At 41.5% G+C, this 27,050-nt stretch overlaps 1 protein-coding gene and 1 non-coding gene across 4 annotated transcripts; both read left to right on the top strand.

Moving 5' to 3' along the window:
- The first annotated feature begins 1,195 nt into the window (after nt 1–1,195).
- On the top strand, nt 1,196–20,798 carry LOC115576416 (mucin-2). Of its 3 annotated transcripts, none has more exons than XM_030409014.1 (14): nt 1,196–1,367; nt 12,893–13,555; nt 15,632–15,817; nt 15,962–16,060; nt 16,157–16,266; nt 16,354–16,412; nt 16,510–16,646; nt 16,735–16,869; nt 17,595–17,640; nt 17,822–17,859; nt 17,951–18,038; nt 18,808–19,003; nt 19,460–19,492; nt 19,862–20,798. In XM_030409014.1, the coding sequence occupies exons 1-14, from the start codon at nt 1,316–1,318 to the stop codon at nt 19,988–19,990; spliced, it is 1,971 nt and encodes a 656-aa protein (XP_030264874.1). In that variant the 5' UTR covers nt 1,196–1,315; the 3' UTR covers nt 19,991–20,798. The 3 variants fall into 3 exon arrangements, with proteins under 3 accessions (XP_030264874.1, XP_030264872.1, XP_030264873.1); XM_030409012.1 differs by having other exon boundaries at nt 12,893–14,920; XM_030409013.1 differs by lacking the exon at nt 19,460–19,492 and having other exon boundaries at nt 12,893–14,920.
- On the top strand, nt 11,567–11,638 carry trnae-uuc (transfer RNA glutamic acid (anticodon UUC)). The gene has a single exon. It is a non-coding gene; the product is annotated as a tRNA-Glu (tRNA).
- Nucleotides 20,799–27,050: the final 6,252 nt, after the last annotated feature.

Raw genomic sequence — 27,050 nt, 5'->3', positions numbered from 1 at the left:
ATGGTGCCCAGAAGATTAATCATTAAACTTGATTTGGGATTTTATCTGGCGCCATGAGCGTGTCAACGTTTCCACATCCTGTCCAAACAAATACTACATGGATTTGCACGGTATACTGTACACATTCATGACTCCGAGATGTTGAAGCTTGATCATTTGGCGAATATTAATAACTTAGTTCGTTTTCATTTAATGCCACCTTTCAGTCAAAATTTCTGACGAAACAGAGATGTAGTCATGAGTCTTAAAAACCCAGAAATCAGTTAGCATATTAGCACATGTGACATCTCACAGTCAATCGGTTTTTGGTTAAATGTCTGAAATAAGGTCTGTGGTAACAATATTTACACATATCAAAGTAGTTAATTACAGCCCCACCTACAGAGCGGCTGACATTAGCATAGCTGGAGAGTCTTATAACACAATTCCACCAAAACCAGAACCTACTCCCATGTGTGAATTTTATCTGAAGTGTTACGAAGTGTCACAAATGCCTTGGAAACATTTGTAACAGTAGAGAAAAAATAGACCCATTAAAATAAAAATTAAAAAAATAGTCCCATTTTGAAAAAAGCTTCTGTTAAATGGTGGATAAATCCTTTTAAAAAAATGTTTTATATTTAGGGCCCCACCACTGGATTTTGATTACACGTCATCACTTTGCATGTTGGAATTAAAGGTGTTCAGCGGGGTCTTACGTTTAGACTGCTGCAGAGTTAATTGACGTGGGTGTAAATTCAGAGTTTACACATTCCCATTGCAAACAAAAGCCTGACTTATCAGGTTTAAGTGGGATTTCTAACCAGTGGAAAAGCTTATTAGTCTTGTTTGATATTGACTGTTTATAATTCCCTCTCAGTGTCTACTTTATTACAGTGTTAGCTGTCTTGAAACTTGTTTAAACTGGGCTTTGTTTGGCTGTGATACGTAATATTCTTGTGAACCTGTCATTTGATAGTAATGCCAGTGTTCAGGTACAAGGCATGTACTTTATTCACTCTCTGTGCAAACACTCAGCTAAAAATAGTCAGTATTGTGCAGTAGTTCTTGTGTATTGTGACAGGTTTACGGTGGAGGCACTGGTCCATGGGTGGAGGGAGGGAGGCTGAGCCGAGTACAGTAATGATGAGTGACAGGAGAGCCGGCCAATCAGAGGAGGGACTAAAGCTCTTAATGCTGTCAGAGGGCGCAGCTCTCAGACTGAGCCACCTGTAGCAGGCAGCAGCGACTACACCCTAAAGCAGACAGAGACTGTGACACAGCACCGTTATTCTGCCCGTCACACCGGACTGAGACCCGGCTCAAGACCCGAACCATGTTCCTGAGCTACCTGTCTGTCGCGTTTCTGCTGGGCACAGCCATTAAAGGTGAGTGGAGTTCAGCTCAGCAGCTTGTTAAACTGTTTCTAACTGTGTGTTTCTGACATTTACAGCTTTAGGAGCTGAGCGAAAGGCTTGAAATACATCTTCGTGTTAGTTTATACTAGTTTAACTTCAGTCTTCAGATGTATGGCAGTTCATATGTTGTGTTCTAGAGTCAAAATGTTGACAAGTAGAAGTTTACAGCTCAGTATTTTGTATTAGCCTACTTTTTCAATCAATATTGATTCTTTCTTTAATGTGTAGGCTAACTAGTATCTTTGTTGTAGCTGAGTGAGGCAGGCTACTGAATATCAATTAAAATCATCATACTTGTTATCTTATATTATTTATATGATCAAAAAATAGAATTTCACGTGCTTTAGTGCCATTTTGTGAAGGTAAACACACTTTTTGGCTTCTTTGGGGTTACATTTTAGGTTACACCTTGAATCATGCCCCTAATTTTTTTACAGCTTCTTACAAATGATATGTCCTTAAAATAGAAATTACCTCTACTCCTCAAAATTAGTTTGGGATGTCTGGATATGGGTGCTTATATGCAATAAATGAATACAATTATATTCACATGCACAAAATAAAAATTCAAAGAGGTCACAGGGTAGACAATCCAGCGAACTCATATTGAGTCGTGTATATAACAGACTAATTATTATCCTACCAATATCAGTATTAACTCTTTAATGTGTAGGCTAACTAGCAGTTTGTTGTAGTTGAGTTGAGCCTATTGTGACAACATATAAGCTACTATTGGGTTTATCACTCACAAATCTTCATATGTGTTATAGGTAAAATCTTCCATGTCATTTTATAGGATCGAAAAAAGGCTGTGCTTGTACTTGAGTGTTATTTTGTGCATGTAAACACATATTTTTGGCCTCTCTTCTGCACTTTTCACCTTTTTGGGGGGGGAAAATGTTAGTGTACATCTTGAACACATCAGCTTTTATGATCATCAGTGGGGCTTCTCGCAAATAATATGGCCATTATATGGAAATTCATGTCTGAAAATACTTTGTTAGAATTTTTTTTCACTGGCAAAAGTCTTCTTTTTTATTGTATGTATGTGCTCAATGCATGTTTATTATCTTTTATCTTGTAGTTAGTGATGGGATATCACATGTAGGAAGATTACAGTTATATTTGATTATAATCCAAGAACCTACACTTTTGAGATATTCACGAATACACACAGAGCGATGATGTGATGATTGCACATCTGTAAGTCTTTCGTGCGTTTGTCTTCCTCTTTCATCTGCAGCTCTTCCTGTTGTGTTGTGTTTATTTTTCAGTGTCTTATTGGTTTTTCCTCACTCAGACTGAGGGTCTAAGGGCAGAGGTTGTCGCTCACTGTAAAGCCCACTGAAGTTTTTGTGAAAAATACATCTTTCCCTCATCTTCTTCTTCTTACTCTTTTTTTCTCCGCACATTTGTGGGGGTGGTGGGGGTTTCCCCAAAATAGTCTTAACCCCTGACTCACTGCTCCTTCGCTGTGACTCAAAGCTCTCTGTGGGTGGACAGATGCCAGCAAGGAGGCTTCGGTCAAACAACAGCCGGGCCCCCTGAAGCGCAGCACACTCCACACACACAGTTTACTGTGTGTGTGCATAAGCGGACCCCCTCGACAGCGTGGTGAAGCTGCCCTGAGGAATTTTGATGAGCTCTCCACTGTACAAGACTCGCTGAGCTTGTCTGCACTTAAAATCCATTGGTCACCCCTCGGTATTATTCAGAAAATGCCTCTCTGTGATTCAAGGCTCACATATGAAGCCTGAGAGTCAGACGCTGTCATGTGCTGGAGCCTCGCTGGAAGCCTGCGGGCTGTTCGTGTGATTCCCCCCCCCAATTAGACACATATGGAGCCGGAGGATGGCTGGGAGCTGATAGACACTTCTGAGCTCCTGACTGAGTGTATCTGAAGTAGCAGTAAAGAGGTCCAGATGAAAAGACCTCCTGAGGGTTGTGATCCTCCTCCTCTGAGTCTGGCGCCACACTTTCTTGTGCCCTCCATAAGAAAAGGGAGTGGAGCACATTTAACGCCGGCCTTAGCTCTCTCTTCTCCCTCTGCTACTGTTCCCTCTCTCAAACCACATGCAGTTTATCACATCTCCTCCACATGTGTCATGTTCTGCTGGCTGATCATCATTAGGTCATTACTAGAGCACGCAAGCTCTGGTTACGAGTTAAAGACGGAGGCAGGGATGTGAAACCGATCAAGCAGGGCTATAACTAAGCATCGTTTTCATTATCATTATAATACCCCAGATTAATTAAGATTAGTTACTTCATCTGCTAAAGATAAAGAGGCAACATTTTGAAGTGTGCTTGTTGAGCGACAGTCTGATGAGCTTGAAGCACCGGGGGAAATTAGGAGCTTTGGACCGAGACGGACCATGATATCTCCTTAAAATAGTATTTCTTCACTTTGTGTTGATGATTTTAGCCAACTTCTGAATGTTTTCAGCTAACAGTCTTTCATATTGAACCTTCAAGGCAGGGTTTCTCAAACATTGTCCTCCGTGTAACACTTCAGAAAATGTTAGGCTGTCCGAGTACGCCCACAGCTAATGTTAAAATACAGTCGCGTAAGCTTACTCTATCCAGCTTACTGTTTTGCTAACGTCAGCAGGTGCTGTGGAAGCTTCGTCAGCTTTCATTTCAACTGGGCGTCTCCTCACTTACCAATAATTCCCATTTGGAGCATTTTTGAACCTTTCATTTTACCGTACTCTCCCGCCATTACCGTTTGAGTTTAGCTCCTAACTTATCAACTTACATTAACGTGACTACATAGCAAGCTGAAACTAAAATATTACAGAAAAGACAGACTAATAAGCAGAATAACTGTGCTGTACTGTGTGTTTTTAAAGTTAAATATTTCATAAGAATCCTCCGGTTTGAGAATCATTTTACTGCAACATATGACAATGAAAAGCAGCAGAGTGTCCCATTCAGGGACCAGAACAAGATATTGTTTGGCATTTTTGCTTTTAAAAACAAAACAAATGTTGCAGACAGATTTCCTGTCAATAAACACACTAAACGAACTAACTGCCCTCGATCAATTATCCTGTTATCAGTGGGAGAAGTACATAAAGATCACAGTATATCATGTGTTCTTTATGTGTGATTCAGTTCCTCCTCACCATGTCTGCGCTCAGTTTCGATAACTGATCGCATCTTCCTCATTCGACGCGCTCTTGTGCGCTGCTACTGCGTCCGCGCCCACTTCTCATGCACACTTGTTGCCGTCTCTCTCTGCGTCCCTCCCTTCTGTATCCTGTTGGATTAGAGCTGCTCCAGGGCAGTAAATCTCGCTCTGTAATTGGAAAGCATGTGCTGGCGGATCTTTAATTGGATATGATATGTGCAGAGGCCCTGCGAGTGAGCCCTGCTCCAGGGAGCCATCTGTCGCCTCGGTGTTACAGTATAAGAGCTCTGTTTGCTCACATACAGAGAACTCACTCCGGCCGGCCTCCTCCTGAAGAAAATGACCTAATCTGCTGGAATAAATAGGGACTGAGATTAGATATCTGATCAGCTTCTTGTCTGCTGTGTTACTCACTGCGTCCTTGTGCAACAGTTGCTGTGGCCTGAGGTTGTGTGTGTGTTGGGCTGAACGTGTGTGTGAGGCATCAAGCAGCAGAGAGAGCCTCACACAGCCAGTCCAGTGTGACAAAGTCTGAGCAGGACAAAGGGTTGTCACCTTTATTACCCTATTAATGATCATTGTTCTCATATGGATACATCAGGTAATCTATTAAAAGGATAGTGATCTATAAAAGGAGATAAACTTAACACTTTCTTTTAATAATTTCCTTGAATATCCTGATCATTTTCCATGACGTCAATCATGTTTTTGTTACCAGTTAAAAGAAAAACAGAGAACGTGTAGCGTCGGCCCACTTAATGATCATCCGGGGGGGGGGGGGGGGACAGAATGATGAAGATCTAAAAGATATGAAAAAAAGTTTCTAATTCTGAATGATTAATTAATTAATATTTACTTTGGTTCAAATGAAGTTTCAAGAAAATTCTTCTAGAAAACTGCTAAACAGCTGCCTACAAAAGCAGCACAGATAACTCTCACAAAAACAATAAATATGTCAATATTTGTCTAAATTTTCTGTGTAAATAATACCTAATTTCATAGTTATTTCCAGCAAACTTTCAAAAAACAAAGAAGTTATTAGAACTTTATGAAGATTCATCAAAAGAAATGTAACCGACATACAGTAATCATCATTAAAACATCGACGAGTCTGTGAATCCCAAAGAAATGGAGCTTCAGAAGCTCAACAGCTGGCTTTGATTTTTAGTTTTAAGACTTCCTCTCTGCACCACAGTCTTTTACCACGACTCTGCAGGGAAATATTGGACTTTTTACTGCTAATTATTAGACAGCTATAGTTAGACGTTTGCAGATTGCAAATAAGATAAAAATACATACAAAATATACTGCATGATTTGCTTATAAAATGCGATGTGTTGCTGCACAATAGGAGTTAAATAAGCTCCACCGCGACCGGCTACAAAATTGAAAATGCTGTCGGGTCATTCTGCAACATGAGAACTTTTACTTTTGACACAGGTACATTTTACTGATAATACTTGTGTACCTTTCAGACTTTTTAACATTGTTGTTTTGCTACCTTTAATCAAGTAAATAATCTGCGTACATTCGTGTCAAGAGGATTAACCTGAGAGCCTTTGTTAAAATAGGACTTTGTAGCAGAGTTTGTATTTATTTTGACTAAAAATTACTTATATTCTACCCCTTCACCACCATCACACGAGGCCTCGGTTTTTCTCTGATCGGGACTGTTGACACGAGACGCTCAGCAGGGTGGCCGACTGTTAGCTGTTGAAAATAAAAGCTTCCTCCGAGTCCTGTGAGGTCGCTCCTGGTGACCCCGGCATCAGCCATGTGGCTTTGATGTGGCAGCCCTCAGGCCTGGTTCTCCCTCTGCAGTGAGCGCTGAAGGAAACGGACCTGTGTGTGTGTCAGTCATGAGGGATGTGCGCCTTTAAATGCCAGTAGGTCATAAAGCAGTATGTAAGAAATGTTTTACTCTCATTAGCGACCCAAAGTGTGACCAGTAATAAGCTGCGAGCTTTGCCTCCAGCGTTTTTTGTCTGTAATCAGCTTGTTTCGGATATCATGCTGCATGATTTCACACACACATACACACACACACACACACACACACACACACACACAGACACACACACCACTGTAGGTCAGCTCTCCACGTGACTCCTCTGTCTCCTAATGAGGTGCTGCCTTTTGGCCTCAGGCTCTTCCTGACTGGTGGGTCACAACCTGTCAGCTGGTCGCCCGCTCTGCGTGCTCTCTGTAATAAGGTAGGTCTGTCTTGCCGTGTGGCTGAATGTGATGAGGAACTATTTCAGGAATGCACTTTCCCCCTAACCACAACAATATACTGGGAATATTCCATGGCAACGTTAAGAAAGTGGAGTGTTTGTGTGCCGCTCTCCGGGCTGCTCGCGATTCCTTCTGGTGTGTCGTTAATGCTGAGAAGGATTTATTCTGTGTGGACAGGAAATTGAGGATGTGTGCTGCGGGGAACTGGATGTGACAGTCAGTTCATGATCAGGTACTTCACAGGAGAAGCATTGTGTCGCATGAATAAAAGTCCCCTGAAGTGCAGCGAAGCCCTGAAACACAAGCATCAACTGGCTCCGTCTCTCTGTTTCTGCTCCTGGTGGTGATTTAAAGTGAGGCGAGGCTTGACAGCTGGAAACAGACGTCTCCTTGGCAACAGACACACTCCCACACTGTGCTTGTTTGATTTCTATGTCGAGAAAGAAAGAGGTGGAGAGGCGTGGCAGCCGTTTAGTAGCATCAGTTCAGAGATAGCCTGTCAAACCTAGCGTTCGTGCTCCAGTCGGTGGAGGTTAAAGCCGGACCTTCTTATCCACATCCTCCTGAGTGTGTGCTCGCCTCGGACCGACCTTAGACCCACTTGTCACCCAGCCTGACCCAGTCATCCCTTTTGTGTCTGCAGGGGATTATCCGGCTGTAGGTTAAATCCTCAGAGACAAGGCTCCCCGTTTGACGTGCATGGCAGAGTGTGCGCTTAATTACCCCACTGTTTATGACACAAAATGGCTGTTTATTTACATTGTCTCATAAATGTTCCCAGTACGGGTAACTTCAACATCACAGGAGACCTAGAAAACTGAGCAGCAGCCTGATACTACTAGGGATGATGATAAGTACTTTCACCAAACACTAATGTTTTTGATAAATAATCATCAGTAATGCGGATATTATCATTAAGTGGATAAAGCAGTCTCTTTACTGTAACGCAGCCTTTAAAACCAGGAAAAGTCAACACTTGATCCATATTATGATGTATTTATGTCCAAAATATCGCAATAACGATGTAATATAGATATACAGTGATGTCCAGCCTTGGTCTGTGGTGAAGTTATTTTTTGTCTTTGTTGCTCCCTGGTCGGTGCAGAAATGAACTAAGTTTCACTATGTTACTCAGTACAACGGTGTGTAATAACAGAAGATGCTTCTTCTTCCTCCATGTAAATACAGAAGCAGTTTTGCTTTCATAGTGGAAGCAATCATCACCGTGAAGATAACTGTGAGACTTCATCTATGGCTCAGTGATTAGAACTGTTGCCTCACAGCAAGATGGATCGGGGTTCCATGTCCAGCTTTCCATCACCATCAAAAACGCGTATATTAGGTTAATTAATGAAAATCTTGGTGACAAAACTGTTTATAACCAAGTGCAATTTATGTTGAGGAACTTTGCTTCACTGTTTCAGTTTCCTGCTACTTTATACTTCCACTCCTTCACGCTGATAACTTCAGTTGCTTTGCAGATTCAGATTACTCAGCTTTGATTGGCGATTACTTGTGACTTGTAAGAATTAGATAATGTTGTTGAGTGAGAGCAGAGAGAAAGAATGTTGCATCAGAACCGAAGTAGCGCATTTCAAAAACGCCGACTGCTCCTCAGGGATGTGTTGAATGCAGAGAGCAAGTTTCACTTTGTTTGGATAACTTTGATGAGGTTCCTCCTCTTCGTCCTCTTCCATTCCGATGGGAATGGAGAAGCAGCGATCATCGCTGACTGTGAAAAGAGAACTGCTTTGTTGGCGTGACAAGCTCACATTCTTCTGTGTGACAGTTTGCCTTTTGTCCATCACTTCCCTGTGTTCATAAATACACAGTGTTTATCATGACACCATAACCTTCTCTCAGTATCTCTATCTGGGTTATTTATGACTTGTAGGTAGATTCCAACAATACCTCATCAAGTCAGGAGCCTTTGTTCAGTAGCACGTTTTCAAGGTCTCAGCTTCTCCGCGTTTCAGACCATCAACACTGCGCTTGAAGGCCACAAGTTAAAACACTGAGCCTTACCCTTTCATAATTTTCCATCTGCCTTGCCGGCAGCTGGTTAGATTGTGTAAAGAATTATTGTGTGAGTCCTCCAAACAAAAGATTCTCCTTGTGCTCGACTCATAACTGTCTTGGCTGCACTCGCAGAAGTTGATAAGGAAGACAGTAATTTACAGATTACGGCTGTTACAGGGAGAATCAGACACTCAGTTTGGTTTTTATCACTCAGCACTGATGCCAAGACATTTATCTGATGTATCTGTTCCACCTGAAATTATGCTTTGAAGTTGTGGTTATCAGATTTGGCAACAATCAAAGAAGCAGTCAATAAATAAAGAGTATATCACCAAAACATAATCACTTATCAGTCAGATTTATGATTTGCCTAACACTGAATTTGTGGAACAATTGACTTATCTAACCTATATACCATTGAAATGACTCTATCCTGTCGCCATGTGAGGATAAAAATAGCCTTATTATAAAAATGATGAATAATTAATGGGGGTGCAGCTGTGAGCCAAAACATCAGACAAAACTATTTCTAAAACATTTCAGCAAAACCTGATAATGAGCTTGATTAAAAGTCAGTCTTTTACCAACGTGATTACAATATATTTTGAGTGGGACCAAGTATCTGTAACGTTACCAAATTTCATGGCAAACCTTTCAGTTGGATAGTCCAACATCTTAGTCTTGCATGTTAGCATGCTAACAGTTGCTAACTAGCACTAAACGCAAAGCACAGCTGAGGTGAAGGGAAAAAAACAGAATACTGAGCGCTCTTGCTTAATGAATAAATGATTGGGGAGGAAGCCATAAATTCTTGACTGCGCACGAAGCAACAACACGGCTAGCTAATGTTTTCCAGTTCAGCTGTGATGAAGCAGATGATTGGCTTTTGGGGGGAAGGGGCAGGATTATGTGTCATACAACCGCCACCTCTGGTGAAACAGACTTTTCTGTTAAAAATGCTTTAATTAGTTTTCTCCTCCTCTCTAATAACATCTGATTGTATCTCCTCATATGATAGCAAAAGTTTTCCCGTTAAATTCTAATTGTACTCAGTAAAAAGCATCCACCAGGTAGCACTTATTTTCTCACTGATGCCCTCAACCTGAGAGCCAACAGTACTTATGATTTCTCAAGAAATGCCATGCGTCCCTCCTGGTTGGTTTCAGTGTGTCATTAGTAAAGAAACAGAGAGCAACTGTTCCATTTGTTAACTTTCCATTCTGTCGAAATCAGGCGTTGATAAGAAACTTGTTTCTCCACACAAACACACAGCTGATAAGGCTCTTGACCGACTTTGTGGCCACGACATTAGAGTGAATGATACTCTTTTAATTTAGCTGTTTTATGCTGTAAAGATGTTTACTACTTCAACTGTGTTCAGCTCACAGATGCCTGCTACCTGCTGGCTGTGACACTGGCATGGCTCCCAGCTGATGTAGTGGAACAAATCACACACACCTGACTAATCTACAGGATGGAGTGTAAACCGAAACCGGCTGCACAGTTTCTATAAAGCAACAGGACTCTGAAAAACGGCTAAAATGTGACCATCTGAGATGCGAGCAGATAAAATTCAGCCTTTGAGGGTTTAACAGAATGTGAGGTATGCACAGTGAAATGCTTAACCTTCAGCTCAGTCTCATGGAAACACACACAAGTCCTTGCAATGGATACTCTACGACTAAAATGTAACAGAGCTAATTAAGAAGGGGGTGGACTGGATCTGATTTAAGAGGTTTTGCATTAATCTTGATCTCTGGTCGTCCAAAAAGATTAGTCCATTGCCCCTTAAGTCTTAATCTGGACGAGACGTCGCAAAATGATACATGTCTGTTTTATGGCAATGATCTCATGCAACGTTTCTTCACATATATCCTGCCCTGCTTAACTCTGCCACTCCTTTACTTTTTGACCATTCAAATGTCACTTGAGACTATATACCTTTTTCAGGGAATTCAAACCTTTCTTCACTTCCTCATCTATCACAATTGATTGCTTAATGTCTTTGTCCACTCCCTTAATACATAATTTTTAAGGTGGGTAAGGCTGTGCGGAGGACCCATAAAAGTCTGCTGTCACAGGGTGTGTGGAGGCTGTGGTTTTTCATCTCTGAATGAGTCTTGGTTACCAGGTGATAAAGACATTACCTCACACAGAGAAAATAATCAAATCTCGCTCAGGAGCTGATATTAGTCCAGGTTCTCTCACCACTTCCTTGTGCTTTACTGGATAAAACTGTTTGTCTAAGGTGTCCACCCATCTGGCTCTCACTAGCATGTTCGCTCTCTTTCTAAAAAAGGGGGCTCTGAATGTTATCATTCAATGCATACAAATGAAATGTTGAGGTAAACAGACTAAGCCATAATCAAAGACCTCCTGCTGTGTGTACCGCTCCTCAAGCTGCCCTCTGGCTCTGTCCGTTCCTCCACAAACACAAAGCCAAGAGTGGGAGCGGGTTAAACGGGAACAGGCGTCACGACAGCACACTAAACAAACAGGAGGCAGCTTTCTCTTGTAAGATGGTCGAATGAAGTTGGCAGCAGTTGTGACTGACACATCGAGGTGTTGTAAACAGCCGTCACTTACGGTACCTCTTATCTGCTGAGTCACAGCTTTTGTCCACTTCTTACTCAGTGGTTGGTTCTACCTTGTTGCCCACTCTGTTGCTCAAACTGCTGTGATTTTTGGAGCATGTGCAGCTAGACAGAAATCAAATGGGTTTAATAGTGACAAGATACAAGGTTTATATTGTGTTCTGTAAATGAACACATGAAGAACACATTCCCATATGGTCTAGCGGTTAGGATTCCTGGTTTTCACCCAGGCGGCCCGGGTTCGACTCCCGGTATGGGAACAAGTTTATTTCCTTGGAGTACCTGCGTTCAACGCATAAAATAACATGTATCTCTGCAAACAAAAGAGACCCCCTTCATACGAAAGTCCTAATCCAATATCAAATACAGGATCTTCAGTTGGAGCTGCTTTCTAGTTGTTCTTGCTTGTAGATACAAGCCACCTACATATGCCTTATTTCTTTCATCTCAGTCCATGCATTATTTCCTGAAAACAAATCCGACCCTTCCTCTATGAGGGTTGGTGGAAATCCGTTCTGTAGTTTTTTGTGTAATCCGTCTGATGGATTAACAAACCAACAAACAGACACGTACATACAACAACAACATAACCTCGTTGGCGGAGGTCATAGAGTTGTATTTAATCTAAAATAATCATCAATCATAAAATAAAAATAGTCATCTTGAAGATGAATACTAACAGTGGCAATGATAAAATAACAGTATCACAGAAACATTATGTGTGATATCACTGGCCGAGATTTTGAACACTGAGTTCATATCTGTAGCTCTGTGAACATTAAAATGGAAATATGTGCTAATTAATGTATTTTTTCCTATATAATTAGCATGCATAATTAAGCTAGTAAGCTGTGATGTGGTCACATCTAAAAGCTCCTTTTTGTGTATTAACAATGGATCAAATGACTACTTGTATGTGAAAGGTGTTGCTTGTCATGATGAACCCAGAGAGAATTATGCTGCATTTTCCCCCAGCACTATGGAGCATTTAAGCATCTTTTAGCCAGTGGGTTGTACGGTCCTCAGCTTTACAGTTTCAGTTCACTCTCACAGCTGTCATGGTTGTTTCCCGCTGCAGTAGGCGGCTGTTATCAGTGAAAAGGCTGTGATAAACTACCAGTTCACTACCTGCCCAGAACCCCCAAAAAATGATAAACAAAGTTAGCATCTAGCTTCTAAACATTTCATATATAATTCCTGCTAAAAATGCGCGTGGCCGGTAAGTTAGGCATTTTTCACATTCAAACTGATGGCATGTGCTTTTGTCTTTAGAAAATGAAAAAATGGTGCAGGTGTGTTGTTGTGCTCATAGTAGTCTTTACGTATTTGCTCTGCATGTTTTTTTTGACACAACACAAGGGGACAGCAGAGAGGTTCAAATCCTTCACATAGCGAACTTAACGACTTGTGTCACGGATTTAGATTCGACTCCCCAGCATTTTAGTTAGAGGTGATGTGCCTAGGAGAGAGAAAGTGATGAGTTGATTATTTGGGCTTTTTGTTTTTGTCTGTAGGAACCACATCAGAAAATGTCACCGCCAGCCGAGGACTCAATGAAACATCAACCACTCCTACAACTTCTCCCTTAACTTATACTACAACTACACCATCATCTACAACAAGAAATGCCACAACAGAATCTACAGCCTCACCACCATCTACAACGGACCCTCCCACAGCCGCAGGAACTACTACAACTACAGGAAATGCCACTACAGACCCTACAACCTCACCACCATCTACAACGGACCCTCCCTCATCCACAGGAAATACTACAACTACAGGAAATGCCACAACAGACACTACAACCTCATCACCATCTACAACGGACCCTCCCTCATCCACAGGACCTACTACAACTGCAGGAAATACCACAACAGAATCTAGAACTACGAAACATCCCACCACCGATACAGAGACAACCTTCTCTCCACCCAGCACAGAGTCCAGAACCACTATAGAAGCAGTCAACACCCCCGTTACCCAAGACAGTAATGTCACGACCAGCCGCCCAATGGACTCTCCAACCACAAGCCCCAAGACAAATACAACCACCACACCTGTTCCAGATCCAACACCGACCACAACCAATGGCACAACTATAAGTACACCAACCACGCAACCAAACAATGACACAACTACTGCTACAGCACCTACAACCAACATCACAACTGCAGGTACACCAACCATGCAACCAAACAGTGACACAACTACTGCTACACCACCTACAACCAACAACACAACTACAGGTACACCAACCACGCAACCTAACAATGGCACAAATACCACTACAGCACCTACAACCAACGTCACAACTGCAGGTACACCAACCATGCAACCAAACAATGACACAACTACCGCTACACCACCTACAACTAACAACACAACTGCAGGTATGCCAACCACGCAACCAAACAATGACACAACTGGCACTACACCACCTACAACCAACGTCACAACTGCAGGTACGCCAACCACGCAACCAAACAATGACACAACTACCGCTACACCACCTACAACTAACAACACAACTGCAGGTATGCCAACCACGCAACCAAACAATGACACAACTGGCACTACACCACCTACAACCAACGTCACAACTGCAGGTACGCAGACCACCCAACCAAACAATGACACAACTACCGCTACACCACCTACAACTAACAACACAACTGCAGGTATGCCAACCACGCAACCAAACAATGACACAACTGGCACTACACCACCCACAACCAACGTCACAACTGTAGGTACACCAACCACGCAACCAAACAACAACACAACTGGCACTACACCACCTACAACCAACGTCACAACTGCAGGTACGCCAACCACACAACCAAGCAACGACACAACTGACTCTACACCACCTACAACCAACGTCACAACTGCAGGTACACCAACCACGCAACCAAACAACGACACAACTGGCACTACACCACCTACAACCAACGTCACAACTGCAGGTACGCCAACCACACAACCAAGCAACGACACAACTGACTCTACACCACCTACAACCAACGTCATAACTGCAGGTACACCAACCACGCAACCAAACAACGACACAACTGGCACTACACCACCTACAACCAATGTCACAACTGCAGGTACACCAACCACGCAACCAAACAATGACACAGCTGGGACTACACCATCTACAACCAACGTCACAACTGCAGGTACACCAACCATGCAACCAAACAATGACACAACTACCACTACACCGACTACAACTGATATCACAGCTACTACACACCCAAACAACAACACAACTTTGACTACAATCACAACAAGACCAACCAACATCACAACTCCAGCTCCACCCACTCCAGAAATCTCTACAACTACACCAACTAACTCCAATAGCACCTCGCCTGCAACTCCCCTGCCTGCCTCCACAACCTCGTCCACTAACTCCACTGCTGGAACCCAACCCACTTCACCTACCTCCACCTCCCCCACCTCCCAAGGCAGTAGCAGTGTACCCTCCACTGGAAATACCACCACCCTTAGTCCCACAACACCAACCTCGGGAGGTAGGACTAACAGCATGATAACTGTTGTGTGTTCTTATAAAGTAACCATATTTATGATTTAAAAATTGCATGCTAAAATCAGAGAATGACACAGCCTGTGAACCTTTTTCTTCTAAAAGGGACAGTTCATCCCATGATCAAGATTCCATTTTTCTTCATACCTGCTATTTTCCATCTAGACTGCTTTTGTGTGAGTTTTGGAGATATTGATCAAAGACATGTCGGCCATCTCTCCAGTGGAACTAGAAGGCACTCACTGTGATACAGTTAATGGGTCTAGTTTCCGTAGAGATTAAATAGTTCCTACTTGAAATTACTTACCACAAGGTGTGTGGATTATCTTGAGTAACTGGGTCGTGATTTCTAGAAAGAGATTTTGCTTTTGAGTTTTACAAATGTTTTTATTTGTTGCAACAAATTGTAGCTTGGAAATTATGAAGTAAATCTGAAATGGGTGGCATGTTTTGGAAAGTTGTCTGCATTAATGTAAAGTTGAAGTGATTTGTAGTTAATAGGCAACATACCACTGTGGTCCTTTTAAGATCTACCTCAAAGAGTAATTGAATGTAATTTCAGCAAACTGACAGAATGAAATAATTTTGCCATGTGCAGCTGTATACAATAAAATGTGCTGTATTGAAGTAGTCATATTGACATTTTGAGACGTTGACGATGGCTGTGTATTAAATGTTCTTGGTTTTGATGTTACAGTGACCACTCCCACTGCAATAACCACCACTTCGACTCCTCCAACCGAACCACCAAGTGGAAATACAACAGCCTCCACCGCCACCACTCCAGCCTCAACTTCCTCCGCTGCTGTCACTGTCACCACCCAGCGTCCAACAGAAACCACAACCAACTCCACCACAGGCCCGACCATCCCGCCCCCCATAGGTTTGTACCTTTTTCCAATGTTTGTTTCATTTCGCATGATTGCCCATGAGGCAACTGGACGAGATTAAAAAAACAGGTTGGAAAAAAAGATGATGTGTAATTGTAAAGCGTGCCTCGTAGTGATTAAATGTTTTTTCTCATCAGTGTGTCCTGCGGTCCCGTGTCCACCTGATAGCACCTGTTTTCAGGGGACCTGTCAGTGTATCTCTGGAAGCTTCCTGCAGGGCGGACGCTGCGTACCCGGTAAGAACATAACATTTCATCTCCTGTCAGATGAAAAATTACAATAAAAGGAATTGTTGGTGAGTGTTAAATTTTCTTTTCCTCGTCTTCACCCAGCCCAAGTGTTCCCAGGCCAGCTTCATATTTTTTCTGTGGACTTTGTAGCGGAAATGAGTAACAGATCCTCGCCAATATTCCAGAAAACAGCAGCTTCTATCACAGCAGCGGTAGGTTGTGAGCTAACAAAAGAGGGTGAACAGTTAAAAAAAGCTCCTCTCTTTGTCATTAAAGCACACGTTTCTTCCTTTTCACAGCTTGGAGAGGCCCTCAGAAATGAGCCAGGGTATAGTCGGTCTGAGGTTGTCCAGCTCGAGTGAGTATTTTGTCTTTCTCCGAATGCACAAATGCCACAATTCACAAAACACTGATTTGTTTTTAACCTCTTCTGGTGATTATCTGTGATTCTCCAGACCAGGAAGTGTGCGAGCAACTGTAAATAACATCTTTGAAAACACCAACGTCACTCAGGAGTTGGTTGACCAGTCCATTAAGAATGCTATCAACAACTCAAATACAAATGGATTGTTGGCTGGTGCTACGTTTGAAGGTAAGACTTTGATTTTGGAGGAGAACCTGACGTAAATGGGCTCCATCAGAGGGGTTTTCTCATACATTTTATATCCTCTTTGTCCTAGCTACCAACCTGTGTCAGCAGCAGCCATTACCGTGTGATGTCGACACTACAACTTGCAAAAATAAAGATGGCCGGGCTGTTTGTTTCTGTAAAAAGGGCTTCATCTCTTTGTTGTACTCAAACACCAGCTGCAGAGGTAAAAACGACTATTTCATATTCTTATGAAGCACACCAGAACATGCTAGAGTATTTATGCTGCGTCTTTTATGTTAAAAAATGTGTCGTCTGTACAGTTTTCTGCTGCTGTAGTGCTTTAAATTATTAAAGCTTTATGTATAGAGTTTTAAGAGCTGATGACCCGCAGCGTTTGAAACAAGCTCAAGTTTTTCCCGGCTGATCTCCAGTTAAGAGAGCCGCAACAAAAACTTCTTATCCTCAGTGGAATACTTCTGTGGGAGAAACAACAGGGAGTGAGACTAAGAGACAAGGTCAAGAGCTGTAGCCTTTTCTCCATGCCGACCTTTGGCACCTACTTCATTTATCTCTTTAATTTATTTCTTTTTAACGGGGTTGTTTCCCTGGAAACCTGTGGAAGAATCACAGCGTTCTCTGTCTCTGTGTGGAGGGTTGTGACCAAGGAGATCGGCTATAGGGAGCGCTAAATAAGACCTTCATACTAATGAATGCATACAGTTGCTTTCCCAGGAAGAGAACATAATGTACGATTATGTGCTTGTTTTTGATGGTCATCATGCAGCCTCCATATGAAGAGGCTTTCATTGTGCTCATGTTTTCATTGCCTGTGCAACCGGGCGTGATGTAGGTCTCCATCTACCATGAAACCCCAGCTTGTTATCTGTTTCTTTTTGCTTCTGTTTCAGTCAAACAGTGTGTGTTAAAAATGTTTGTTTCTCTTTGTAGCGTGTCCAAGTGGGCAGCAGGCTGTGAGAGACACGCATTGTGAACCGTGAGTATACATATTTTTAAGTTTGTTAACAGGGTAAGTTTTTTCATGTCAGCTGTGTCAGAGGTGTTGCTGTGAAGTTGGCTCCCCCATGTGGATTCAGTGTGAAACTCCATCAATGTGCTACAAGACAGCCCTGTTATCAAAATGTGCATAATTTGAACTGCTATGTTTTGTCTTTCAGATGTTCCTTTGGATATGCTGGTTTCAACTGCAGTGACTGTGAGTAACAACAGTCTTTCAGAGGCAGATATGATGCAGCAGCAGTAGCAGCTGTTGAAACATCTAAACATCCTCCTGTTTATGTTCACAGCATCCCTGCTGGCTGTAGTGGTCATCTCCTGCGTACTGGGAGGAATTCTACTCATCATAGTCCTGGCTCTGCTCATATTCTGCTGCTGGTGAGAATATTATTACTGTCTTACCTTTTCTCATGCATGAAAGAAATGCATGTTTACATTTGACCCACATGTCTAAAACAATTTCAAAAAGGCCTTATCCTATATATCCTATTATCCTTTATATATATTTATATTTTGCAACTAAATAAGGTGTAATAAATACTTAAAAAAATAGATTTCAATAACATTTTTGAGGTACATTTTTTTGTGACTTAAAAAAATACTGTCGACTCCAGCGGACATTATGCATCAAATTGTATATTCTTCATATTTTGATTTGCCTTAATTTGCATGTTGTATTTAAATTTATGACATGATTTAAAATTGAATAGTTTTATTAACAGCAATATTAAACAGTCCTCAGATTTGATCTAAATATACGTTGGATATAGGCCCAGAGTTTACCCTTTGGTGTGTAAAGTCCACTGGAGTGAACAGATGTAAATTCAGTCGCAGAAAAAATTTGTTCGAACAAGAAAAAAATTGTTAAAATCTAAGTTAAAAGTGAGTACTTATGGCAGCAGGCTGTTTTATGATGGATTGCTAGAAATTCAACTGACTACAGCAATGTTGTTGTCCAAAAACTATTAAAAACACAGACATTAGCCAGATATTTCTGTGTTTTTATTGGAGACCAGTGAAGCATTATCACAGGGACGTAATCTGCAGTATTTCCGGCTGTGGATACACAAGCAATACTTGTTTGAAAGACGGATTAATTGCTGGATTTAAAAACAATTGTACCTTTCACATTGTGTGCACACATTAGTAGGGGATGCTCACAAAGCAAGCCAGACCACAGCAGGAGTCCTTACTCGCCAGGTGACAGGAACGAGCCCTGGCCCACCGGCATCACCCCCATCCCCCGCGCCACCACTAAATTTGATGCAGCCCCTCCCATAGAGATGACACAAGGGGGCAGCACCAATAACCTGGTGGACAAAAATCATCACACCAATGGACTGGTGAGTTATCACGCGTTCCTCTGTTGTCTCGTCTGAATTACGTATCACCACTAATTCTCAGAGTGTTTATCATCCACTAAATCATCCTCTAGATTGTTCACCCCACCATCTTGTATCACGTTTGCACCAACTGATCAACCTAATACTCACGCAGTAAGCATGGATGTAGTCATTTGCAGGTACAAAACACGTCTATGTCTAGGTTACAGGGCTTTTCTACCAAATGTAGCTAAGTTTTAGCCCGAGACATCTAGCAGTATTTGACCTGCAAATCAGCAAATCCGTGCTCACTGGTCACACTAACATCTTAACTAATTTCAGATTCACATTAGATGCATGAATAACATGTTTGTCACCACGATGTTTAACCAAATCACCCAGAATGTCGACATAGTACTAGCGAGTAGCTCCCTCCCATGCTCCCTGCTTTGCCTGACTCCCAGTGTGTTGCTTTAGGGGTTTCATCCAAAGCAGAAAGGATGGAAAAAGGTAAGGCATGGCTTTGCTTTTAGATTCTGATTTTTTTTTGCTAGATGCCCCCTGCTGATAATTTAGACAGGCCACAGTGAGAATCACGGTGGCAGGGTATTTTTTTTCCGGGTGATGGGAATCAGCATGAGAGGGTCCCTTGATTGGTTTGGAAAGCTCTCATCTTCATGTTAATTCTAGTGAGTGACAGTTCAAAGAAGCCCCGCTGATGCTAGTTTGGGTGTAGTGATGATTAGTTTTCAATGCACATCGGCGACTGCGGTTACTTGTGTATGTGTGCTTGGTGTCTGTGGGTGTTTGTGTGTGAATGTGTGAAGTCCCTACATCTAAAAGATACTAATTTACTGACTGCTTCCACTGACATTTCAGACGGGATCATACGATCTCAACCCCGATGGGATGAGGACCTTCAAAGGTAAAAATCCGTCCCGTTACTCCTATCTGGTTCAAGGCCACGAGAACCCGTACTTCTTACCGGGAGAAGGCAACAAAAACTGAAAGACATTCAAGGCCAGCTGGGTATGAAATCCACACAGGACTGAGGAACAAAAAGAAGTGTGACGCATTACTTAAACATGTCCGAACTTGCTTGGATTAACGCCAGATCACAAAAGAAAAAAAGCCACCAAAGAGATTCTTTCATCGAGCGAGAACATTTGAACAATTTGTTAGAGGTGAGGTTGTCGTTGCATCATGTCTGTTCTTTCGAAAAGAGCTGAATGGTGCCAGTAGATGTCGCTATTGCTCAGTGTAATTTTCCTTTTTTTAATGCTTTAGATAAATCAATTTTCTAGACTCTAAACAAAATGGAGCTTCTAACATGCTAATTGCACTAAATTGTGTGTAAGTTTACCGTCAGTTTTCCTCTCCAATCAATGTTTGCTTTCAGGGGCTGCTAGATATTTTTCTTAAGGGTGTGATTATTTAAAAAACAATAAAATCTTGTATAACGTAAGGGGCTGGATCCCTGCTTTTGGGGTATTTTTAAAGGGATTTATATTGTAGCTCAGTACTCTATTTGTTGAAGCTGTACTCGCGAAACGTGCCTGTTTTAACGGTCTGTTTGACAAATAGGAAACATGCAACGTTGGTGATGACGCCTGTCTCCTGGATGTGCCAATTATCACTTGTACATTTCTTCTGAAAACTCAAATATAGATATTTATCCTCGTGTGTCTGAGACAGTGCACTATTTTATAAGTGTGTAAAGGTTTTGTAAATGATTGAAGATCTTTTTGGCAGAGAATGTGTGTGTATGTGTGTGCATGAGAGAGAGTGCAATGAAAATAAATTAATTTAAATACAACAGTGTTGTTTCTCATAGTTTCTTTTACGAGTCTTTTACAACGTCTTTGTGTCACTGTTCATCATCTGTGTAGAGTGTGAAGGTTTCTCACTGATATCTGAAGAGGTGAAAGTGGCACATAGATCCTTCAGTTACTTATTGTAGACTGTAACTGAGTTCAGCTCGGCTAATATGGCTGCCCAACAGTGCTGTCAGAGGAAAAGCTGCAGGAACTTCAATGAGGATTCACAGGATTTCATCTACTTAGAGAATATGTTTAGTTTCTGGCTCTGAAGTCCTCAGGTCATCTTTCACTGCTCAAAAACATACTTGAACTGATGACGTGTTTCAGACGTCACATAAATGAAGCATTACTTCTGTAACCCCACCTGTAAAAACGGGTTACTTAGAGAAGAACTGAGCTGTTCTGTATGTGTACTTGGTATATACGAGACATTGTACTCAGCGCCACAATCCCCAAATGAGTCTATCTGGATTTCATTTAGGTCTGAAAGGCAGCTTGACCTCCTTGTTGTCTTGACATGTCTCGTGTGGAGTAACATACAGCTCGTCTTTTTGCCTGTGAATAATAATAATATAATAATGTTTTGTCTCATGAATCAAAAGTGCACAGTTTGTGGTGAAAGGAATGGTCACCACTTTAAGACGTTTGTATATAATGTGTTGTAATAAGGTCAGAAGAAAAGAAAAAACATTTTAACTGGAGAAAACCAAAGTTGATTTTAACCAAATGGACACATTAAAGTGCATCAACAGGTCTTGTGGCTCATGAGTACTAATTAATTTGTGAAAAAAAGTAGCATAAAGCTTTGGGTTATATGCCAAATTGCCTGCAGTGATGTCACTCAGTGGATAAATTGCATATTATGGTAATTTAGGCAGCAGTTTTTTAAAAAGCGGCCCACTTGTCCAGCACAGCATTGGAGTTTTGGAACTCTAGTAGAGCTGTGGAGCTGTTGTTTTGGTGTCACACTGTTAAACTGATCAACAGGTGGCGATAACAACTCAAGACACACCAGTAAAGGCAGCAAAGAAGAAGTCTGCCAGGACGCACACATGGATCTTAACAGAGGAGGTTGAATTTAAAATGTTTTGTGGGGACAGAAGAACATTCAGCACATGTGTAAGACCTCAAGGTTTCACTGTTTTGGTGAGTTCCTCTGAATGTAAACACACGTTTTGTTTGTTCACTACGAAGTTCCACAGGGCATATTTGAAAATTCCAGTTTCTTGAGACTCCATGGCAACATTTAGTCTCTGACACTATTCTAAGTTTGATCTATTCACCTCATTAGGATTCAAGACATATCTGAATGACTGTGTCTGCGTGCTTTAATTCCTCATCTGTTTCTACCAGCATGTGGCTGTTCTCCAATTCACTATAAAAATCTGCATATGCAAACTTCAACATTTCATTTGTTGTATTGCTTTTCATAACAGCACCACTCTCATTTGAACTGAATAATGGTGGACTTCATTATACACACACACGCACACACTTACACACAGCAGCAGCAGCTTTTGGCTCTTAATGAAATGCCACATGAATCACAGTGTTAATAAGATTATTCTTGGTGGTGAGGTCGCATTTTACCTAGAAATGCTCAATCTCCCTGCCCGTGCTGCAGCACCCTGTCAGCCTGACTGATGAGGTGTATGAAGGCCTCACAAGTTTTATGTTGGTGTTTGTGTAAAACTTGGCTGCTGCTGTGGCGCCACACTCCAGGAGGCTGCTCCTCGCAGGCTCTTTAAAGCGGGGATTTGGTTTGCTGGGCGGCTAAATCTGGCTTTGCCAGGCCTTAATCTTGGGCACTGGGTCAGTGGAACGCACTGTGACTGGCATACAGGGGCACAAACCAGATGCACATGTTGTGTGGTAATTTATATTTGCATACACTGACTAAACATTATGGTAATGCCTGTTGCAGGGCTGGAATTTAACACTTCAGATACTTGAAGAAATACTGTTTTCAGTAAAATCCTGTTCTGAAGATGTTACATGAGTGAAAGTATGTAAATATTATCAAGAAAATGTACCAAAAGCATAAAAATCTAAAAGCTTTGCGATGCAGAAAAATGTTCCTGTTGTACTATAACACTATATATACTATCATTAATATTTGTATCACTCAAACATGAATATAAAAACAGGAGTTTATTGTTCTGTATGTCACTACAAGTAGTGATCATTATCATTATGGATCAATTTGCTGAATATTTTCTCCATTAAACAAGTTTAAATGAGTGATCGTTTGGGTTGTAAGAATTCTGAAAATAGTATCAAATGCTGTCATAATTACAATGTTTCTTTGTGCAACCAGTTCTCCAAACTGCAAAAATGTATCAAAATAAATGAAAATTTTTGAAAAATAATTAAAAGCAGCAAATCTTCACATTCTCATGAAGCTGCAACTAAAATGTTTTGGTGTGAAAAATGACTTGAAAATCATCAGATAGTTGCTCTCTTTGTCACTTTTTGTTCAATTGATAAAACATCAAATTTTATGAGCCCTTAATATGTTTTATATGCAAAAATCTCAATTTATAAAGTAACTTGTATATCTGTCAGACAAGTATAGCGTAGTAAAAAGTATATTTCCCTCGCTGTGGAAGTATGGCTTCCGAGCTTATCCGTTCCTTTTATTGATCCTGACGTGTTTTTCTGACAGCGCATTGCAAGAATGATGTCAGACTCCTGCGCCTAAGCTGCTGGAAAACTTGCAACAAAAGGGAGTCATGGCGGGGGATGGGAATGGAGAACAGGTTCTAAGTTAAACAACTTAATTAAAGTGTGTGCCTTTTTTTCCTACTCTGTGCTCAGACTGAGAGATATTAAAACAGTTGTCCTGATGCTGAAAACTGATGTACTTTTTTACACGCAGAGAAAATTGATCAGGTGTCAACGAATGACTCGATAAAGAATCTGACAGATAAGCAGAATCGATTATGTCACGGTCAATAAAATCTTATCAATTCCAATTGCAGGCTGCTATATTTAGTGTTCTATACGTTGATTATAAAATAATAAAGGTCCTTGGAGGCGGCTCAGATGTGATGCACCTGATCATGTGATGAACTTGATAACATTATTAGATAATCCAAACAGCTAATGTAACATCATGAACTCGTTATAAAGGTAGAGAAGAAGGCAAATCTGACTTCTCCATCCTCTGTTTACATTTGCGGTATATTGATTCATTTTTAACTGGACTGGGTTGTGATCGAGGTAGAAGTTCATTAAGATCTCTGGCTTTGGGTCAAAGTAGCTGATCCTTTCAAAGTGCAGGAGATGTATGTTACCAAACCCTTTCATCTTTTCTTAAAGTAGTTCAATTGGTGGTCAGCTGTAGCTAGGTTAGAGCGGGTCATTAACTAATCAGAAGGTTGTTGGTCCGAGGCCCAGATCCTGCTGGATGCACGTAAATGTATCCTAGCCAACCTGCTCGCAGTGCCTGTACCAGCAGTTGTATCAGTGGTTTGAGAGCTTTTGAGTTTTCAGTAAACCCTAAATCCTTCAGTGGGTCACAGGTTAATAGCAAGACCTTAAAATTCTCTCAGGTGTGTAATGTTAAAACTCGACATCAAGACAAAAACAGCGCAGTACTTACAAACTTCTGAGTAGAGCTGGACAGATGTGGCTTGGCCAACAGATGTATCGGTATTGGCGTACTGTTTTAATGCAACGATGTCATTTTAAACACATTTCCTTCATGGATCATTGAATCAGAAATGGATGTATGTCAGCTGATACATCGATAACGGATCAGTATATATCAGTGTTGACATCAGTTACAAAATTGAGTATCTGTCAGGCTTTAATCGGTATTTTAAAGATATCTGACTACAGTAAAATGCACACGTACAAACTGTTGTGAGGAACAGTCTTTCCCTTTAACCTGAACTATGCTGTACTTGCTCTGCCCGTTTTGGCCCTCTCTCTCTTTCAGTCAAAGGCAGCGGCTCTAATCTGTGCAGGAATGCCTCGTATTTTGTGCCCATTACCATCCTGCCAACTCCGTCTGCTGCAGCACATCCCGTCAGCCCACAGGCTCAGCTGACTGATCGATAGACCACTTAGCGGCCGTGAGCTACACACATCCCAGTCATTTGACCCGCTGGAGCTGTGGGAATGGGCACGCAATCCAATAAGCATCGAGCCGCTGAGACAAGCGAGCCGGACCGCCGACTGGAGGAACTTCCTCCTCCCTGAGAGGCAGTTTTGTTCTCGGGATGGGGGGGATGCGGATATGATACTCTGCAGATCAGGCCTGGCTCAGCTACAGTCACACACAGATATTGATTGCATCTTCCATCTTAATAAAGAAACTGTCCACCGAAGACACCTGCAGTTGTTGAACAGGCCAATACTTCATAACAAATGGAAGGAAAGTCAGGGACATGTACTGCATTCTGTACATCAGTGTTTTCCAAAAGACAGCAAGTTTATGATGAAAGTTCTGGAGTCCTAACCCGTAAATCTGTCTGATCCTCCCCCGAAGCACCTGATTTCAACAACCGCTTGCAACATTACATTTAATCATCAGAGTTTATAAAAAAATATCCTGTCTGAGGACGTCACTAAGACGTGATTCTGGGACAGACGGCAGCATATGAAGCAGCCCGAGGCGAAGATTAGAGACTTCATAACTGTGGCAGATGGAGATGAGAGTTTGCAAACACTTAAGTTTACAATCCACCATCGCCAACAAAACCACGTAATAAAATCTTGCCAAAAGGGCCTCACAAAGGAAGCGGGAGCCACCTGCTCCGCCACTTCACTGCTGTGAATGAGTGGAAACACGCCTCGGTTACTCTCTCCGCCCTGCTCCTCCTCAGCTTTCTCCCCCTCCTCTTCCTCCGTCTCTATTAAGTCGCACAGAAGGCCGTAATTCACTTCTGCTAATGCCGCTCTGCAGCAGCCAGCGAAGTACATAAAATTATGAAACATTTCCAAGCAGCCGTATAGATCTCAAGTATCACCTGCCAGAAGAAAATACACTCTGCAGTTTTTCGTCACAGCCTCACACCTCCCTAATGGAATTACAGCCAGAGATGTGATGGAGGGTAAAACCATTTAAACCTGGCTCATTCAATCATCCGGACTGACACGGATCCTTCATATGTACACAAAGGAGAAGTCACTTTAAAGTGGTGTCACTAAAAATTTAAATAGAGCTTGTTATATAAAAGAGGAAGAGAGTAAATGTGTTGTCAGTGATAACTACAAACAAAACGTGTGCATTATTGTAATAGGTTTTGCATCACTGTGTAAGTTTTTCTATCTTTTGTGGTTATTCTCTCTTTCTTTGTGGTTCTTTTCGTCACTCTGTGGCCGTTTTGTCACTCTGTGGCCGTTTTGTCACTCTGTAGTTGTTTTGCATCTCTGTGGATGTATTTGTGAAGCTTTATTGTCATTTTTGTGTGTTTATAGTCCCTTTGCGTCTCTTTTTGGTCATTTTTCTGTCCCCTTGCATTTCATTTTTCACCTGACGTGTGACATTTTAAATCTCTTCGTGGTTGTTTTGCCACTCTTTGTAGTCCTGTTGTGTCACCTTGTAGTCTTTTTCCATCTCATTGAAGTCGTTTTCCTTTTTGTGTGGTCGTTTTTGTGTTTGTTGTAGTCCTTGTGCGTGTCTTTTGTAGTCATTGTGCCACTCTTTACGGTGTTCTGCATCTCTTCTTGACTGTTTTGTGTCTCTTTGTGGTACTTTTGCATCTTTTTTATAGTAATTCTTTCTTCTTTTGTGTAATTTTTGTGTCCCTTCGTGGTGTTTTTTGTGTCTTTTTGTAGTTCTTTTGCATCTCTTTGTTGTATCGCCGCCTCTCTGGTCATTTTACATCTCTCTGTAATCCCTTTGTGTGTCTTTGTAGTCATTTTGACACTTTTTGTAGTTGTTTCACATTTTTTTGTGGTTGTTTATGTGTATCCTCATGGTGTTTTTTCATTACTTTGTGCTCTTTTTGTATTTGTAGTCCTTTTTTGTATTTGACATTTTTGCGCCTTTTCTTAAGTCCTTCTGTGGCTCTTTAAAGTCCTTTTGTGTCTCTTTGTGTTTAATTATGTGCCTTCGGTCATTTTTGAATCTCTTCGTGTTCACTTTTCTTCTTTTTGTGTTTGTTTCTTGTCTCTATGTTGGCGTTTCTGCATCTCTTATTTGCCTGACTCTTACAATACACAAATATCATAATAAAAAAAAACAACCAAAACGATTCCAGAAATACGAACTCCAGCTTGGAGATCCCTAACTTCAC

This window comes from Sparus aurata, chromosome 23 (assembly GCF_900880675.1).
Source record: "Sparus aurata chromosome 23, fSpaAur1.1, whole genome shotgun sequence".
In the NCBI taxonomy this organism is placed as follows: domain Eukaryota; kingdom Metazoa; phylum Chordata; class Actinopteri; order Spariformes; family Sparidae; genus Sparus; species Sparus aurata.
Note: the sequence above shows the minus strand (reverse complement) of the source record. Positions and strands in the feature narration are given on the sequence as shown.

Coding starts and splice junctions, on each gene's coding strand:
- LOC115576416 (XM_030409012.1), top strand. CDS start 1,316: ATGTTCCTGAGCTACCTGTCTGTCGCGTTTCTGCTGGGCACAGCCATT. Junction 16,267..16,353: donor CAGCTTCTATCACAGCAGCG/GTAGGTTGTGAG, acceptor TCCTTTTCACAG/CTTGGAGAGGCCCTCAGAAA. Junction 16,413..16,509: donor TCTGAGGTTGTCCAGCTCGA/GTGAGTATTTTG, acceptor GTGATTCTCCAG/ACCAGGAAGTGTGCGAGCAA.